Below are 17,717 nucleotides of genomic sequence, written 5' to 3' on the forward strand. Positions count from 1 at the left end.
TACACTCCTCTCTCCTAATTACCCTTGAAACAGATCCACCTGTCTCTGTAATAACCTCAGTGCCGGAACTGGGGGCAGGACCCTCTCACTTTGCAAGAACACCACATTCGGGAAGAGCTTTTTCTGCGCTCTCTGGAATGGCCGGAATGCTGTGTGGAAGCTGGTGGGGGGCAGGCGTGTTTCCAGCCCCGCAGGCCCAGAAGGGAGTGGGACAAGATAGGAATTAGCCTGTCACCGACGTGTGCACAGTACAGTTCTGAAGCCCATAAGGCAGCACGGTGCAGTGGATAAAGGCACCATCTAGGCATCAGGAAGCTGTGCTACTTGCTCACTATGTGACCTTGGGTAAGTCACGGGGGCCAAAGTTTTCAAAAGTGGCCTTTAAATGTAGGTGCCTCCAATTTGGGGTCCCAGTGTTGGACACACAGTGGGCCAGGCTTGCAGAGGTGCTCATTCAAAGCCATGAGGCTCAAATACTGAGCCACTCAGAATTAAAGCCCATTTTGGGAACATCAGCTCTGGAGGGCTCTGCACCTCAGTTTTCCCATCTATAAAATGGGCATAACGCTATTGACCCATCTGTGTAAAACACTGTGAAATGCACGAAATGAAGAGCGCTCTCCATCCACTGATCAACCTGATTCTGTTTATAATCAGAGGCCTGAGGCGTAACGCTCGGAGCTGAAGTTGAACCGGACCCCGCGTGGAAAGATGTGTGGGTTTGGATCAGTCCACTCTAGAGATTAACCCAAATCGAATAAGGCTGGAGTGGGTTCAGGACAGGTGGCCTGGCAGCCCTGGCATTGGACTGGGACTCGGGAGTTTCACTCCCAATGTCTCGCTCCGCCACCACCCTGCTAGGTGATGGAGGAAAAGGTACATGGGTGCTGATGTTCACGACCCCACAGTGGGCTAGGGGTTCAAAGAGCCCCAATCCTCTGCAGGCACCTAACGAAGGGACAGATGTTGGAAAGATCTCAGCAGCTGATGGCTGAAAATCTGGCCCGGGGTGGGTGCTGAACCCTTCTGACCATGCTGATCCTACACCTCCCTGTGTCTCCATCAGCAATACCCTCCTACCGCCGAGGGTAATTTAATGGGTGTGAGCGCATGGGAGGCTATGAAAACTCTGCCAAACCTCCCTCAACTTCAGGGCTTTTAAGACCAGAAGGGGCCATTGTGATGCTCCTGCAGAACAAAGGCCAGGGAACCTCACCTAGGGATCCTTGCCCAGAGCTCGGCCTCTTGCCTTCCCAGGTGAGTGAGGTTCAGATCCAGGCCCCTGGGGAGCAACACAGGAGCCTGGGAGTCAGGCTCAGCCACTGGGGACTGAGTGGAGCAAGGCAGCATGCAAGGACACCCAGCCACGGGGACGTTCATTCCACTCCTGCAAGCCTAACTGGGCTTGAACTGAAGGTTGCAGGCCCTGGGCTAGCCCAATCCAGCCTCCAGAGGGGAACGGCCGCTAGCCTTGGGCTCTCTCTGCCCCGGCCAGAGGGAATTGTCCTCACTCCCAGCTCCGTGACTGCATTTTCATTGCCAGCCTTTGGGGCCCTGGCGCTTTGCTGAAGAACCAGCCCGGCCTGTTTGCTATCTGGGCCTCCAAGGAATGCAGGTGGCTGGGAACTGGAGGGCACAGCAGAGACCCTGGGGGCAGGGACATATCTGAACGGGGCCGGGGTGGGGGAGATCTTTCCCCTCTGCCATCCTCTTCACACTAGTTCCCAGGACAGAGAGCGAGCCACAGGGGACCTCGCTGTCCCAGCTGCATGCTCCAGGTCAGGCCAAGACGCAGACAGAGAATCCAGGCTGTCCTCGGCTGCGATGGAGCTACCGCTGCTGCTGCTGGTGGTGCTGACTGGGCTCTGCGCGGGCAGGGTCCTAGGTGAATCTTTTGACTATAACAGCGGAGAGTGGGCTGGTAGTGCTGCCCTCTGGGGAGGCGCAGGTGGATGGGGAGGGAAGGGAGAGCGATGGGGTGGGTGGAGGGTGAGGGAAGCTATGGGGTGGTTGGGGAGGGACGCTATGAAGTGAATGGGCAGAGAAGGGGAGGTTTGGGGATGGATGGGTGAGAAAGGACACTCTGGGGTCAGGAGAGGAAGGGAGAAGCTGTGGGGTGAATGGGCTGAGAGGGGGATCTGATAGGGTGGAAGGGTGGGGAGGGACGCTATGGGGTGGGTGGATGGGGAGGGATGCTGTGGGGTGGGGAGAGGAAGGGAGAAGCCATGGGGTGAATGAGTGAGGAAGGGAAAGCTGTGGAATCGAAGGATATCTTCCCCTAAATACTTAGCAGAGGGAGAGAATCTGGGAGACTTCTTTTCCCCAGAAGGACTTTGCCGGGGGGAATCCAAGCCCCCTGCGTGTATTAGGAGCTCAGACTGCTGTTGGGAAGCAGTTTGGGGCCTGAGCCGAAGCCCACCAGGGGGCCCCTTGACCTCCAAGGCCTTTGGAGCAATCAGACACTTGACGAGTTCATTAGCTGCAGTCTGGGGCAGTTACCCGCTGGGGAAGGCAGCCCTGGCTTCAGGATGGAGTTGGGCTGGCTCCCACCAGGGCTTTCCCTTGGCGAGGGGGAACGGGGCCTTGTCCCAGGATGGTCCCTCAGCATAGCCTGAGCAGGAGGTGGGTCTCTATCGCTTGGATGGCGATGGAGATACAGAGCCTTGCGCCTCAGGCATGTGGCTTGTGGGAACGAGCGATTTGGTGCCAGCCTGCGGACTCAGTCCAGTTCCCCACTGCCCCTGTCACCAAATAGCCCTTTGTGTCAGCCGCAGCAGAGAGGCCACGGGGCTGGCTGGGTTGCGGAAGCTGAATTGCCCTCTCAGGCCTCTCCATGCCCGAGGGGGGCACATGATCCCAGAAGCTGGCGCTGCCCACGTCATGCCAGAGCAGGTGAGCTCCGTGGGGCAGTGGGGCTCCCAGGTGGGGAGCTGGGGTCCAGGCGGCCAGGCCATCGAAGACGTCCTGAGCCCACAGACTGCAATGTGCTGAGCATATCAGCACGGACGGCGCTCCTGGCGCGAGTTTGTGTTTACCCAGCAGGGCACAGTGACCCGCTGGTGCTATTGTGTTGCTGCGTGACGACGTGGCTGAGTTCGAGTCACAACATCACACCGGGTTGGGGTGACACTGCCCCCCAGGGGCAGGCAGGGTGCTGCGTCAGTACTGACACCACATGACATCACCAGCTGCCGTGCCCATGACAATGGGGACTCCCCTGTGCCTTGCAGGATGGCAACTGCGGGACCCTCCCTGTCCCTTCAGCTCAGCAGCTCTCTCATCGGGCCCCCCAGTTCTCCCCGACACGGGCGGCTCTAATTTCATATTGGGGGGGGGAACTTTGCTCAGCTAAACCAGTGTGAATCTGGCTTGACTCCGGATTCCCACTGCTCTAAGGGACTGAGTTTAGCTGGTCTGCAGGAAGTTCTTTCCAGCACTGGCGGGGGCATCCATCACATTGGATGCTGAGAGCCAGATCCTCAGCTGGTGTAAATCGGGATCACTCCAGGGAAGTCAAAGGAGCAGTGCCCATTTACCTCGGTAGCCAAATGACGCCAGCTGAGGAGCAGGCCCCAGATGCCAGTAGGGTCCATTCAGTGAATCCGGCTTGTGATCAGAGGCCCGGGCTTGGGCACGAAGTCTTAGATCCCTCAGCACTAAGTACGATAACGCTGGATCTGCTTGTGATCTAGAGCCACGTCCAGTCCCTTTGTGACTCGTGCTGAGGGACACGCGAGGGTACTGGGTGGGTGCTACTGAGCCTTTCTCATCTCGGACACGGATTCAGGTCTGCTCTGGGTCTAAGCTGATAAGAGCCAACAGCCTCGTTGGTCACCTGTGTGAAATGGGCACGACGACTGGAACTATTAACGAGCGCCCTGGCGGGTGGTCTCTGCTGGGAGACGGAGGGCCAGATTTGGACCAAGGGCAGCCCAATAGAACCCCGAGTCCATCCTGGGCAGCAGGGTAAGCAGCTGTCACAGCTCACCGGCTGCCTCATGCTCATTTGAGGGGGGTTACTCCAGATTTATACTGATGCAGCTGAGCTCAGAATCTGGCCCCCAGGGTGTGGAGGCTGAACGGCTCTCGACAGGGGGCTCTCCAGCAATGCTCGCGCCGTGGTCACCACTGCTGTGGGCCCGTCAGCCCGGTGACAATGCTGGGGAACACCTGTGTTCAGCGGGAAATGAGAAAGGGTGGGTTCCCCGCCCCCTCTCTGCTGGGCCCCGTATCCGCCCCGAGCCTCGCGGCCTCACTCTGTGTGTTTGTTTCTCCAGAGACAATCCCCTACACGCCCCAGATCACTGCCAAGTCGCTGGAAGGGAAGCTCACCGCTACCACCTTCACGCTGGACCAGCCCATCTGCATCTTCGATCAGTACGTGAACAGCACTGATGACATCTGGCTGGTCGTCGCCTTCACTAACGGTACGTGTGGTTCCAGACCCCACCAGGCACCTTTCCCTCTGCCTACAACAACCTTTGCCAGCCCCGATATGGCACTGTATGAGGAGGAAGTTCACAGCCCTTCTGGCTTGTCCTTCCTCTGGCTCGCTTAGGAGATTGTAGGGCTGTGTCTCCTCTCTAAGTGGCGCCAATGTGCTGCTACACTGGGTTACTCCCTGCCCTAGTAAAGGCAACGGGGTCAGAGCACGGCACTAGGAGGCCTGTGTTTTAGTCCCGGCTCTGCAACTGACTCACTCTGCGGCCTTGGGCTAGTCAGGGAGGCTCGCATTTTCAAAGTAACCTCTGAAGTTGGCTGCCTCAATTCGCTGAGGCCTGAGCTAGCGGGAAGCTAAAGAAGATCCTCTGTCCAGGCCAGAGTCAGGCAGGGTGGAAAGCTGCCATCCAAATGAGCTGCACTGTGCCCAGCCAAGCGGTAGAGAGAGTCAAAGGACACCCTGGCCCCTAATTTAAATGAGCTCAGAGAAATCCGTGTTTGCATGAAATTTTAGGCTGGGCTCTAGAGATTCCTAGGAATGTGGGGTTTGCCACACTGGATCAGGCCGCCGGTCCTTCAGGTTTGGTATCTTGCCTCTAGCTGCGGCTTCAGGAGAACACTTTGCTCCATTATGCACCTAGCCAATTGCACAATGCTGGGAATGGAGGGGAAATGCTCCTGCAGCCCTCACCTTACGCCCTGGAGCGTGACTTTGGATTGCTCATATCTGAGCGTGGGGACAACAGCTCTTTATAGCTAGATCGCTTTACCCGGCCCTTTGAAAAAATCCCGCTGCAGATCGAGAAGCTAACGACCTGCCAGCATTCCTAGGAGAGCAAGAATCCTCTGGATGCCTAACCCAGCCAGCCTGGCTGGCAGTGATCTCACGTTCATCACCCACTGCCCCATTTCCATGGAGGGTGCTCTGTGTTTGTAGAATAAAGCCTGGTTCTCCCTTAAAACGGATCCCGGCCTAGCTGTGCTGTCTCTGTGGAAAAACCACTGTCCCTGTGCCAACGCAGTGTAGATGAGCTAGGCTGACAGAAGACGGCTCTGCAGTGTAGACACAGCATCTTGGCCATTCCCCAGCACTGGGAAATCGCAAACGTCCTGTGCATTTCAGCCCAGCAGCATGTGTCTCTGTTTCAGCCGGCGCCGATTTGCAGCGTTAGCCTGTTCTCCGTGCCCGATGTGATGCACTTCTCTCTGTCCCAGCGCGGCAGCACCCTTGCTGGGACCAGCAGGCGTTGGGCACAAGGGTTTCACTGCACACGGCTTGGCGATGTGCCATCCCCGGTCTACTCTCGCGATTTTGATTCCTGGTGTGCACAGGGCGGAATTATTGCCAGGGCAGGCGCTCGCAGCAGGAGAGTGCCCGCCCGTGGGCCATCCCTCGTGCGTCCGTTCACACTGCGACACGTATCTTAGGCCCTGAGGCGCTGGGCGTTGGAGTCATTGGCAAGACAGCCAGTAATGCAGCAGCTGGGCTGAACATGGTCCCCACCCACCGAGCAGACAGTCAGATCTAGGGAAGGTCTTCGCTGCAGAGTTAACTCAGGTGAACAGCCCCTGGATCTGAGCACTCGGATTAGCCTCACAGTTAACTCTGCAGTGAAGCCAGACCCCTGTTCAGGTCACACGCCCTAACACTGCTCTCGCTAATGTAGATCCTATGCTGGCCCAAGGAGTAACAGCTTGTGCTTTCAGTGCAGATAAACCCAAGCTTCATCCTTATTCACAGCCACAGGGGGATGCTGAATTTGCTCAAGCAATGACCTTAGCAGTCAGGGGTCTGCCCCAAATCAATCCCCATTCCGAACCTGTGCCTTTCTATGCTTATGGGGTTTGGGGTGCAGGTTTTTTCAGTGTATTTAGAGGCTTTTCTAGGATCCCTATCTCCACAGCATCTGTGCCATTCAGCACCAATGGCTTTAGCTTCCCAGCACATCTGTGACATGACGAAGGATTTACATATGGGGAAACTGAGGCACTGTGGGATTAAGTGACTTGCCCAGGGTCAGCCTGGCAGTCAGTGACAGAGCTGGGAATGGACCGACCATCTCCCAAGTCAACTACCTTGACCACCAGCCCAGCCCTAATCTGGTAACGCTCTCTTCTCTTTCATCCGCAGTCACATCTCATTTCAAAAATCCAACCTCAAAGATCCAAATCCCTCCCTACCAGAAGCTATCGACCGCTCTCCATTACATGACGCTGAAGACTTCCCTAGCCTTCTACCCATGTGCTGAAAACAGGGCCACTAGTGTGCTCCGGGTTGGCAGTGACACCTCCTGCAAAGATGACCACAGCCTGGAGTACTGCAATGGACCCCTGCCTCATCCTGGGCCTTACAGGTATGACGGTCTGAGCCCAGGCAGCCCAACAGATAGGGGCCTGGTGGCCTTCTCCCTCACACAGCGGAAATCAGGAGTAACTCCTGGGCAGGCAGAGGGCTCATGCTGATGGCAGCAGGAGGAAACAGTCCCATATAGTTAGAGATTAGAGGTTTATTATCACCTGTATTTGCAGTAGCACCTAGGAACCATTTTCCTGAACCAGGGCCCCACTGTGCAAGGTGCTGTACAGATACAGGATAGACAGATGGTCCCTGCCCCAAAGAGATTCCTGATAACAAATTCAATCTCTTTAATGTTAACTCCCCCGTCCCATTCCCATCCTCTCTGGCTTTCTGTCTCCTCCAATCAGTGCAGCACCCCAGCAAGCTTCACACCATCAAAGCTTGCTCTTTCCCAGTCTAAAATTCACTCATGCATAGAATCCAGCACATGCATTTGCTAAGCTGGGCTGGCTGGGGTGCAAGGAAGTTTAAGGAGCCGGCTCGATCCTGGTTCCTAGATCACAGGGCTGGCTCTGCCACCTCCTTCCACTCCAGCCACTCAGTTGCCTTTTGTAATTACCGGGCTCTTTAACGAGAAGTGCCCCAGCATGTTCATTTCTGCCGTCCTCGCAGTCCTGATGCTCTTCCTCACCTGCCGCTCAGGAAAAAGACATTCCTTCTCTCTTCTCACTGTTCTTCCGTTCTAGCTTTCTCCCCTTATTTCTGAAGCGTTACTCCCCAGCTAGACACCAGCTAACTCCTGAGTATGGCGGGCGGAGTGGTTTGCAGATATCTAATCCCACATGGTGCTGGGGAAAGGGGCATCACCAGGGAAGCAACCAGAGAAGTCCCCTGTGCTGGCTACCTGAGAGGAGAATTGGGTTAGATTCTGCTTTTAGTATCCATCCTTCCAGCCCGTTGACTTCAGTGGGGTTGTGCAGGTGTGTCTCAGGGCAGGATCTCACCCAGGAAATTTGCTGGCACCAGAAGGCTTTGCATTTTGGAGGTTTGTACGGACACAGAAAGATAGAGAACAAACCTCTCTTCTACTTCAGAAATAGTTCCTCATGCTGTGTGAGGATAGGCTACTTGCAGAATAACATTCAGCCACTAGATGTCTCCCTGTGCTCCATGCACTTGCAGGCAGGGTGTGGTCCCTGGTAAACAAGGGTAACCATGGTGGAATTTGAGCTGCGTTGCAATGTGTTTGTCTCTCTAGTCAGGAGCTGTATTCTTTAACCAATCCCTCCTACTTAAGGGGGACTTTGAGTCCATACACTGTCAATAAGGCAAAACCCCCACCCTCCCGAGCACCACGCCGCCTGAAGCCCTGCCCCCCCCAGCGCTGCACCGCCAAAACCCTCACCCTCCCGAGCACCACGCCGCCTGAAGCCCTGCACTCCAAGCACTGCGCAAGCCCCCACCTTCCCAGGCCATACCACTCAAAGCCCCCACCCCCTCAGCGCTGCGCCAAGCCCCCACCCCGCCAAGCACTGCGCCAAGCCCCCTCCCCCCTCTGAGCACCACGCCAAACCCCCACCCCTCTCTGAGTGCGGGGCCAAGCCGCCCCCCCAAGCACTGCGCCGCCCAAAGCCCCACCCCCCCGAGCGCCGCGCCACTGAAACAAAAAGAAATCCCTCCAGCGCTGCCCTGACAAAGCAAAAAAAAAGAAAAAGAAAAAAGAAAGCTGAGTGCCACGCCGTCCCACCCCAAGGTGCCGCCCTAAGCACATGCTTGGTCGGCCAGTGCCTGGAGCCGGCCCTGGCCATAAGATGGGAAAGAGAGAGCTGTAGGGGAGGGGGAATGATAGCTGGACCCTGGATGGGGGAGCTCAGAGCCCAAGTCCCATCCCAGGTGGTGGGGGAACTGACAGCCCAAGTCCCACCCCCATGGGGGAGGGGCATACAGCTCCAGCCCTCCGTCCCCACTGCTGATGGCTGAACCCAAAGTCAAGGAGGTCCGGTAAAATCACAGAATCTGTGACCTCCGTGGCTAAATCATATCCTTAACCACAGCAGTCTGAGTGTCGCTCTTAGCATACAGTGCACCTGCCAATCGCTGTCGTACCTAGGTCCTGAGATACCAAAGCCTGATAATACTGGACATCTGCTTTGGGGAGTCTTTAATCTAGCGGAGAAAGTTCAAATAAGTTCCACTGTCTGGGAGCTGAGACTCAATGAATTCAGACTAAGAATAAGGCATAAGTATTTAATAGTGAAGGTAATTAACCACTGGGCCAACCGACCTTGGGACCCAGGGCAGCCTCTATCTCTGAAGTCTCTAAGGCCAGAGCGGATGGCTTTCTAACAAGTATGCTATGGCACAAGTGGGAATTAAGGGCTCGACCCAGGAATGAGTGGGGAAGGTTCTGCAGGAGGTCCAGCTACGTGATCAGAATGGGCCCTTCCGGCCTTGAAAAACTAGGAGTCGGGGTAAAGGTGATGGCAAGGGGGAAGAGCCAGATCCTCTACTGGTGTCATTCACCATAGCTCCACTGAATTCAGTGGAGCTGCATCGAGATGTACCAGCAGAAGATCCAATTGATAGATGTCTTGGGCCAGCTGTCTGGAGACAACCTATGGACAGACAGACCCAAGATCTGTTGGTGACAAGTTGGGTCAGTTTTGCTCTCCAAGCGTGATAGGTCTAAGTGGCTTTGCCGTTTGCACCTGCATCCCTGATGCTCCAGCATGGGCTGGAGCCCTGCCAGATTTCATTGACTTTCTCTCTCCTTTTGTCACCCTCTCTTTCAGAGTGAAATTTCTCATCCTGGATACCAATGGGTCCAAGGCAGAGACAAGATGGTCCCAACAAATTATGCTGAAGCAAGGTAACCCTGGAAGAACAGGGAAGGGGCGTCTTCCATTGTAAGCATCTTGGGGGAGGGTTCTTGTCTCCTTTAAGCCTTGTAAAGGAGGCTGATCCCACCCTCACTCTCAAGGCAGCACATAAGGGCTTGGGTTCCTGACTCAGCCTCTGCATGCTTTCTGGGTTTGTTAGACAGGATGGTACATACTAGCCAGAGCTGGCAGTTTTCAGGGTGTCTCCTTGCAGGCCCCTGTCCCTCCCTGCTCAGAGATACTCAGCCTTTTAACCTCCTGAGTTGTTAATTGGGCTCACCTGGTCTAATTGCCAGGGTGAGTCAGTAGAACAGCTTTCCACCTCCCTATAGGCCCTACAGCCTGATACTCAGTCAGAAGCCTTGAGTGACCAGGCTACGTTACAGCTTCCTATTGGGAATCAGACACTGAGCTACCAGGACATCGGGCCACCCATACAAACCCGGGAGAGGGAAGTGACTGTCTGAGCAGCACTAAGGGAGCTGGCCCTAAACGATCCCAGCTTCTGCCATCCTCCCCCTATTTCCTCTCCTCCCTTCCCTGCTGGATCCCTTCAGTCCCCACCACTGTCCCCAGCACCTCCCATCCCGTCCCCGACCCCGTCCATGCCTGCGGTGAAAGCTTCCCTGCCTTGTGCCCCAGGTCGCAAGGCGAGCTCCATTGACACCTGGCCCGGCAGGCGCAGCGGCACCATGGTCGTCATCACCTCCATCCTCTCCAGCTTCATCGGCATCCTGGTGATCTTGTTCCTCTGCACTGTCGCCTACGAGTGGTGAGTGCCGATGCCCAGAGGAAGGCGCAGCCCGGCTGAGCCTTGAAGCAGAGATGGGCTAGACCTGGGGGGACAGGAAGCTGTGAGCCCAGGCCAGTGGAAAGGTTCTGGATATGCCATCCCCACCTGGCACTCACGCAGCACCGACCCTCTCTGCTTAGCACCCTGGGGTCAGAGAACAGCAGCCAGGGTGGGGGCTAGCATGCCCCGGTCGTGCCCCCACGCCCCTAGCACTGGGCTAGAGTAGACACAGCCCTCCCTAAACCCCAAGCAGCCAGGCGGCCTGGCGCTGCGGGAGAAAGGTTGGGTGCTGTGCCCGCCGAGCTGCCGGCTTTGTCGCCGCGTGGGCCATGCTGTTCACCAGCTGCGTGTGTGTGTTGTTTACAGCTTTAAGCTTTGGAGGCGAGAGGAGCCCGCAGTCCCGGAGGAGCCACGTGCCGGGTCCTTCAGAGAGAGGGAGTACGACACCCACCACATCCCCCCATCGCCGGCTCCACCCCAGCCCCCCAGCGACATGCCCCGGCCTCACTCGCCAGCCGCTTCCCCATAGGAGCCCAGAGCTTCCTGCAGGCCATCGTCCCGGGCTCAGCAGTCAGCACGCTGGCACTCCCTGAAGCCTGGCATCCCATGTACACACCCCGTGCCTCCCTTTCATGCACCCTGCTGCTGGCATCCCCTATATACCTTGGCCCCAGTGTCCCCTACGCACCCCATGCCCTCCCCATCACGCACCCTGCTGCCGGCATCCCTTAGATACCCCAGCCTCAGTGTCCCATACACACCCCATGCCCTCCCCATCACCCACCCTGCTGCCGGCCTCCCTTAGATACCCCAGCCTCAGTGTCCCCTACGCACCCCATGCCCTCCCCATCACCCACCCTGCTGCCGGCATCCCCTAGATACCCCAGCCTCAGTGTCCCATATGCACCCCATGCCCTCCTCATCACGCACCCTGCTGCTGGCATCCCCTATATACCTTGGTCCCAGTGTCCCCTACGCACCCCATGCCCTCCTCATCACGCACCCTGCTGCCGGTATTCTCTATATACCCCGGCCCCAGTGTCCCCTACGCACCCCAGGCCCCGTGCCTCCCCATCACACATCCTGCTGCTCAGCATCCCCTAGATACCCCAGCTTCAGTGTCCCGCACACACCCCGTGCCCTCCCCATCACCCACCCTGCTGCTAGCATCCCCTAGATATCCCAGCCTCAGTGTCCCCTATGCACCCCGTGCCCTTCCCATCACCCACCCTGCTGCCGGCATCCCCTAGATACCCCAGCCTCAGTGTCCCATACGCACCCCATGCCCTCTCCATCACCCACCCTGCTGCCGGCATCCCCTAAATACCCCAGCCTCAGTGTCCCATACACACCCCATGCCCTCCCCATCACCCACCCTGCTGCCGACATCCCCTAGATACCCCAGCCTCAGTGTCCCGTACGCACCCTGTGCCCTCCCCATCACGCACCCTGCTGCAGGCAATCCCTTTAAACCCCGGCCCCAGTGTCCTCTATGCACCCTGGGCCCCATGCCTCCCCATCACTCACCCTGCTGCCCAGCATCCCCTATATACCCCAGCCCCAGTGTCCCCTACGCTCCCTGAACCCCAGCGTCCCCATCGCACGCCCTGCTGCCCCGTGTCCCCTACGTGCTCCAAACCCCAGCATCCCACTCACACACCCCAGGCCCCAGCCTCCCACACTCACCCTGGTGCTGTAGGATCCCCAGCCCTGGGAGAGGGGAGGCTCCATGCTCCCCATCTGGGGTATCTAGCCTGGCCTGGCCTGCCCTGCTTCCTCCCACTTCCCTGTGGCTGACTTTACAGGACACAGAGCAACAGCTGGGGAAGAGGGGGAACACAGGCCACGCCCTCTGCACCTGCCAATCAAAGGGTCATTTCTATTAACTCCAAGAGGCAGCTGCCTGGTGCATGGGGCTGGGCATGGGTGACACTCAGGGCACCTCGGTCATTTGTTTCTCGCAGGCTTTACTCACCTCCTGGAACTATTTATGAAGCCAAAATAACTGGAGGAGCTAGTGGCAGGGCAATCCCGTGAAGAGAGCCGAGCTCCATTTACAGAGCCGAAGGGATTAAAAAGCCCTTGAGAAACAAAGACTATCTCCTCCCTGGCTAATGGCCCCCCCTGCTTTGATCCCATTCTGTCCTATCAGCGGGAACGTGATGGAGGTGTTCCCGGCCCGCCTGCACTGCAGCTGCGGCTCCAGGTTCACATGGGTGCAGGGCCGGGCCCCGCACCACGCTCCTCTTAAGTGCCAGGGAAGCTTGGGCCTGGGTCTAGAATCGCGATCCTGTCACAGACGCAAATTCCAGCCAGAGGTGGAGTCGGCTGATTGGCACCTGAACACAGGATGACCCCTCAGCACCACACCCTCCCCACCACCTGCAATTGACACAGGAGCCTTCGGGCTAGAATGACAGCCCTGCCCTTGCCGGGCCAACGTGAGCCCTGGCGCACCTGTGCTTTCATGCGCTGGGAGGCCGGAGCCCAGGGATCTGTGCACAACCCCTGCTCACGTCAGTGTGGCTTCAGGGAGGCACCTGATCTCTGACGGGAGCCCTTTCCGAAGTCTGCAGCCCTGCAACAGAGCCAGCCCCTGGCCCCCTCGGACCAGCAAGTGCTGAGGAAAGAGATCAAGCCAACCCCCTCTCGCCCCCGCCCTTCCCAGATCTATCCCAGGAGTCTAAGATTCCAGCACCGCAGGACCCCAGCCAGGCCCTGGGGAGGAGCAGGGACTCATCCCAACACGCATGGAAGTCACTGGGCTCTGGAGCAGGCCCCCAGCTCAGCAGGCTGCAGGAGGGAGCGGTCCCTCCAGGAGATGGAGCAGCCCAGCAGTGGTGCAGCTTTAGATGCTTTCCCCTCCAACCCTCAGAACTTGTTTAAAGGACCAGGACCCAATCTCTCTCCCCTCCCCTATTGGAAGCCAGCCTCAGGGACCAGCCGGCCGGCCGGCCGACATGAGAGGTTCAGCTCCTGTGGTTATTGTATATCCTGCTGGGGGAAGGGGGATTTCTCTTTTCAACTCATCAGCGCCCAGCCAAGTAAACCATAGTTTGCATTTTTGACCCACTGCCTCGCTGTTATCCTTTGCGCCCTCCGCAGCGGTCCCAGTCCAGGGACTCTTAGCCCTTGGGCCACAGGAGGGAGCTGTTCTACAGAACAGCTGACGAGACACCACAGGCCCAGAGGGTCCACGCAGCTCGCGTCCCAGCCTGGCTGGGCGTTACCAGCCCCGCCATACCCCCTCAGAAATGCCAGGCAGCACCCCGTGCCATCTTGGGCTGAGCAGCATAACTGCAAGTAAACGTACCATTACCGTGGGCGCAGCCAGCGATGCCGTTTCATGCTCTTGCACTTATGCGGTGCCTTTCATCCAAAAGGACAGTGCGGCATGCATTGGCATCAGCCTGCGCAGCGCTGTTTAGTGGGGCCCAGCGTGCCCCTGTATACCAGGGCAGTGCCTGTTCTCCCCCAGCCTCAGAGGTGCCCAGGCCAGCCATCCCGCTGCCAGCATGTCTCATGAAGTCCTGGCCCCATTCCGTAAGGAGGGGAGTGTTGTCATGGACGGGAACGGGGCAGTGAGCCTTTTCTAGTGTCTGCTGGGGGGAAGCCACCAGCCCCTAACACAGCAACAGTGGGGGGGTGTCCCTAGGCTTTGTAAATTTGTAGCTAGTATCTAGTTAGTAACACGCTGATCTGGAACCCAACTGTGCCCATGTGGTTTCCCAAAATCTTACACGTTTGAGGGCCATTGGTGTGGCCTAGTGGCTCGAGCATAGGCCTGGGCATCAGCAAAGCTGGGTTCTCCTCCCTTGGGCAAATCACTTTATCTTGGTTCCCACTCTGTACAACCACGATAACAGTAAGCGCTTTCAGATCTGCTGCTGGACAGAGCCGGGTAGTATTAGTGGTGTGGCAAGAACAGAGGTGGATGAGGGGTTTGTGGGGCCCTGGGCCAGAGTGGGGGCCCCTCCCCACCCCTTCCGCCTGCAGTCCCTCCTGCCCCACCTCCCCACCCAGCGCTCCTGCTGGAGATTGGGGCATGGGGTCTTTCCCCACTTCCGGGTGGGTGGGGAGAGCGGGACAAGCCCTCACTCCCCAGCAGGAGCGCTGGGCAATTTGGGGTGTGGGGGTGCCCCAATTGGCTGGGCCAATCCATCTCTGGGCAAGAGCAGTAACACATCAAGTGTCTCATCCGCAGGAACTCAGTGTTATTCAATGGCCTTTTCCCCGCAGGGCAGAGGGCATGGAACGGCTGCATGGCCTTTCTAGCAAAGCCTTCACCTCTGCTTTCCTCTTGGACAATGTCCCTGAGATTCTGAGCCTCTTGACTCTGCTGATCAGGTCCTGGCACAAACACCTCCCTCCTCTCCCAGCTGCCATTTCTGCTGGGGAGGGGCAGGAAGGCCTGGGGCAGGGAGGGGGGAGATGCAATGGGAGTGGAGGGGAAGGAAGGGTGTGTGAAAGAGGAGGGAAGAGGGGGAGACCAGCTCTGACATTTTGAGGGACAGGTGGGGTTGGCTGCTGCAGACTAGAGAAGGGAAGGAATTGTAAAAATCCAGGTGTGCCTCAGAGAGCAGCAGGAGGGTGGGGAGCGGGTGGCGGGGAGAGCGATAGCTCAGCATTGTTCTGCGCAACTCTCAGTACAGAACATTGGGGTGGGAGAGGATCTCTCAGAACAGAACAATCCTGCTGGCTGTCGCCTCGGGCAGCCCATGGGGCGGTCGAGGCGTGGCGCAAGTAGCACAGGCGGCAGTGGTGTGCAGTGGGTAGAGCATGGGGACTGGAGATCAGGAGATGGGGTCATGGCTCCCTCGGGGACAGTGGCAAGTTTCTTCTCCTCTCTTTTCCCATCAGTAAAACCAGGTCAATGACCCGGGCCTGATGCGAGCAGTAGCTTCTGTTTTCTTCCTGAGCCGCAGACAGGGGGACGGGAGCTGCCCGTCCTGTGAACCGAGGCTCCATGGACCTGGGGGGGTGCGATCATGTCATGAGTGGGACTTATCCCAGCATGGAGAAATTCTTCAGCTTCTTTCACACACATCCATGCATAGACACACACACACACACACACAATGCATGGACACACTCACACCTGGACACACACCAAACCCACACACGTACACACATTTGTATCTGGCCTGTAGCCCTAACCAGCAATTCTCTAATAAATCCAGCTGTCCTAGGCCACTGACCCTACGCGCCCCCCGCGAGTATATCTCTAGCTGCTCTCTGCTCATTTGATTGTTAGTTGGTGACCAGTTACTCTAGGCAACCAGGTGCACTGTGCCACTAGCCACATGAGCAGGCAGATAAGCTCAATGTTTATCTTCAAGCATTTTTTTCAACTTTGATCGATTTCAGATTTTCCTAGTTGCAGGAAATTAGGGGACAAGAATCAGGTGGGGTGGGGGATGGTGTGTTCCAGACAATAATGATTTAACGGCAGCAGCCGCTGAGATGCTAAAGCATTTATAACCCTTAAAACACAATTGGTCAGCACCACATGTGGAAAGCTACAAAGTCAACCCAAGAAGGACTCCAGGAGCAGGTGTCTCGCTCTGCCTGGCCACATGTTTCGATTCGCAGCACCAGAAATCTCTTCTTCTCGGTTTGTGTGTGCACCTGCGGCAAAATCAACGGTGACCGATACAAACCTGATCCTTCCCAGGGCTGGAGACCTTCTCCAGTCCTTTGATCCCAGGGGGAGGCGCCGCTCCCCCCCGCCCCAGAGCTGGAGCTAGCCCGGAGCAAAGCAGAGATCGGAGCAGCCACAGGGCTCCCCTCCCAGGGTGGGGGAGCAGGGTGCCAGTGCTACCACATGCCATCCCTAGGTAGCTCTGCCCCCCCATGGTATGCCAGCAGCTGAGTCAGGCGCAGTTGGAGCAGCCCAGCCCACTGCAGACAGGTGCAGTGTCCCTCCCCTCTCCGGCACTTTGCATATTCCCCATGGGCTGGCAAGGGAGACCCTGTCAGCTTTGCTCACACACTCAGTGACCCGAGCAGAGGAATGCAGGGGGGAAACTACCACACCCACCTTGTCTCATTGCATTCAGTGCTAATGCCTTTTACTGGCTCAGCTTCTGCTGGTGAGAGAAATAAGCTGTGAAGTTTACCAGAGCTCTTCTTCAGGGTCATCCGGAGCTAAAGGCAGGGGCTGCTCATATCCCCTGCAGCCCAGGCACAGATCGGGACCCCATCGCTCAGCAGTGGGTCATGCAAGCACTGGGTGCAGCCTGTGACGAAGTGGGAATGTTCTTAATGTTTTCTCTGAATACTGTTTGGGTGCCTCAGTTTCCCCTGTGCCTTTCTTAAGTATCTAGGAGCTGGGATAAGGGTGTGTGGTTGTTGCAGAGCAGTGGGCCAGTGTGATGTCTGCACAGAGAATGGCTGACACCCCGTCTCCTGGCAACTGATGGCCTGGGCCCCTCTCCTGCAAAGTGTGAGCTGAAGGTGTTGGAGAACAAAGAGATCAGGTGCCCCCCTGGCCCAGGAAAGGGACAAAGGCTGGAGGAGGAGCCAGGGGGTGTGGCTGGGGGGGAGCCTGCTGGAGGGGGTCAATCTGAAGCTGACAGCCAGCTTCTTCCCGCATCCTGCCTCAGACAGTCACCAGCAGCAGCTGCTTCAGAGGGTTGTGCAAGAAACCCTTCAACTACGGCGCAGCTTGCCACCAGGGAAAGACTGCGGAGGCCACGGATTGGACTGCAGGGGCCACTGTCGGAGGACGGGATACTGGGAGGGATGGACCTTTGGTCTGACCCAGTAGGGCCGTTCTTATGGAGTGACTGATCCCACATCAGGTAGCTGTAACTCACTCACTAGCTTTTCTCTTCCAATCAATCACCGTTTCTTTTGTCAGCCACTTCTCTTGACTTGATTGTGGTCAATCCTGAGTTACCCTTCTGAGCTGCCTTCCTCCCTACCAGTCCTGCTTGCTGCTCCTGCTGATTCCCTGTCCTCCATGCCTGGTGGAATCACACCCCTGCCAATGGCCCATTAAGGAAGGATGAAGCCCCACGCTGTGCCAGACCAGTGCATGGCGACCCAATGTACTCATGACACTAGAGATGCTGATTTTGATCACCTGCAGGTGGGGAATACAATGCAATCTGATATCACGTCTATCATGCAAATGGTATCCCCTCAATTCTGCTCTGCATTCAATATAATAAGAGCAGAGGAATTAAGAGGTGCAGACAAGGCAGACATATCAGGATTGAAAATGATCTCATGTACCCAGTTCTAAGCCGTCTGCAGTGGATTTACCCAGGGTAAGGGAGATCAGAATCTGGTTCTGTGCACT

At 57.1% G+C, this 17,717-nt stretch overlaps 1 protein-coding gene across 2 annotated transcripts; it reads left to right on the forward strand.

The window, feature by feature from the left end:
* The first annotated feature begins 597 nt into the window (after window positions 1–597).
* Window positions 598–11,169, forward strand: LOC116823468 (uroplakin-3b-like). 2 transcript variants are annotated; one of them, XM_032778034.2, is made up of 6 exons: window positions 598–1,885; window positions 4,278–4,427; window positions 6,572–6,794; window positions 9,532–9,608; window positions 10,261–10,390; window positions 10,778–11,169. In XM_032778034.2, exons 1-6 carry the CDS (start codon window positions 1,825–1,827, stop codon window positions 10,938–10,940), a joined length of 804 nt encoding a protein of 267 aa, XP_032633925.1. In that variant the 5' UTR covers window positions 598–1,824; the 3' UTR covers window positions 10,941–11,169. The 2 variants fall into 2 exon arrangements, with proteins under 2 accessions (XP_032633925.1, XP_032633924.1); XM_032778033.2 differs by lacking the exon at window positions 598–1,885 and having other exon boundaries at window positions 3,918–4,427.
* The last annotated feature ends 6,548 nt before the right edge of the window (window positions 11,170–17,717 follow it).

This window comes from Chelonoidis abingdonii, chromosome 20, assembly GCF_003597395.2.
Source record: "Chelonoidis abingdonii isolate Lonesome George chromosome 20, CheloAbing_2.0, whole genome shotgun sequence".
NCBI classification, from domain to species: domain Eukaryota; kingdom Metazoa; phylum Chordata; order Testudines; family Testudinidae; genus Chelonoidis; species Chelonoidis abingdonii.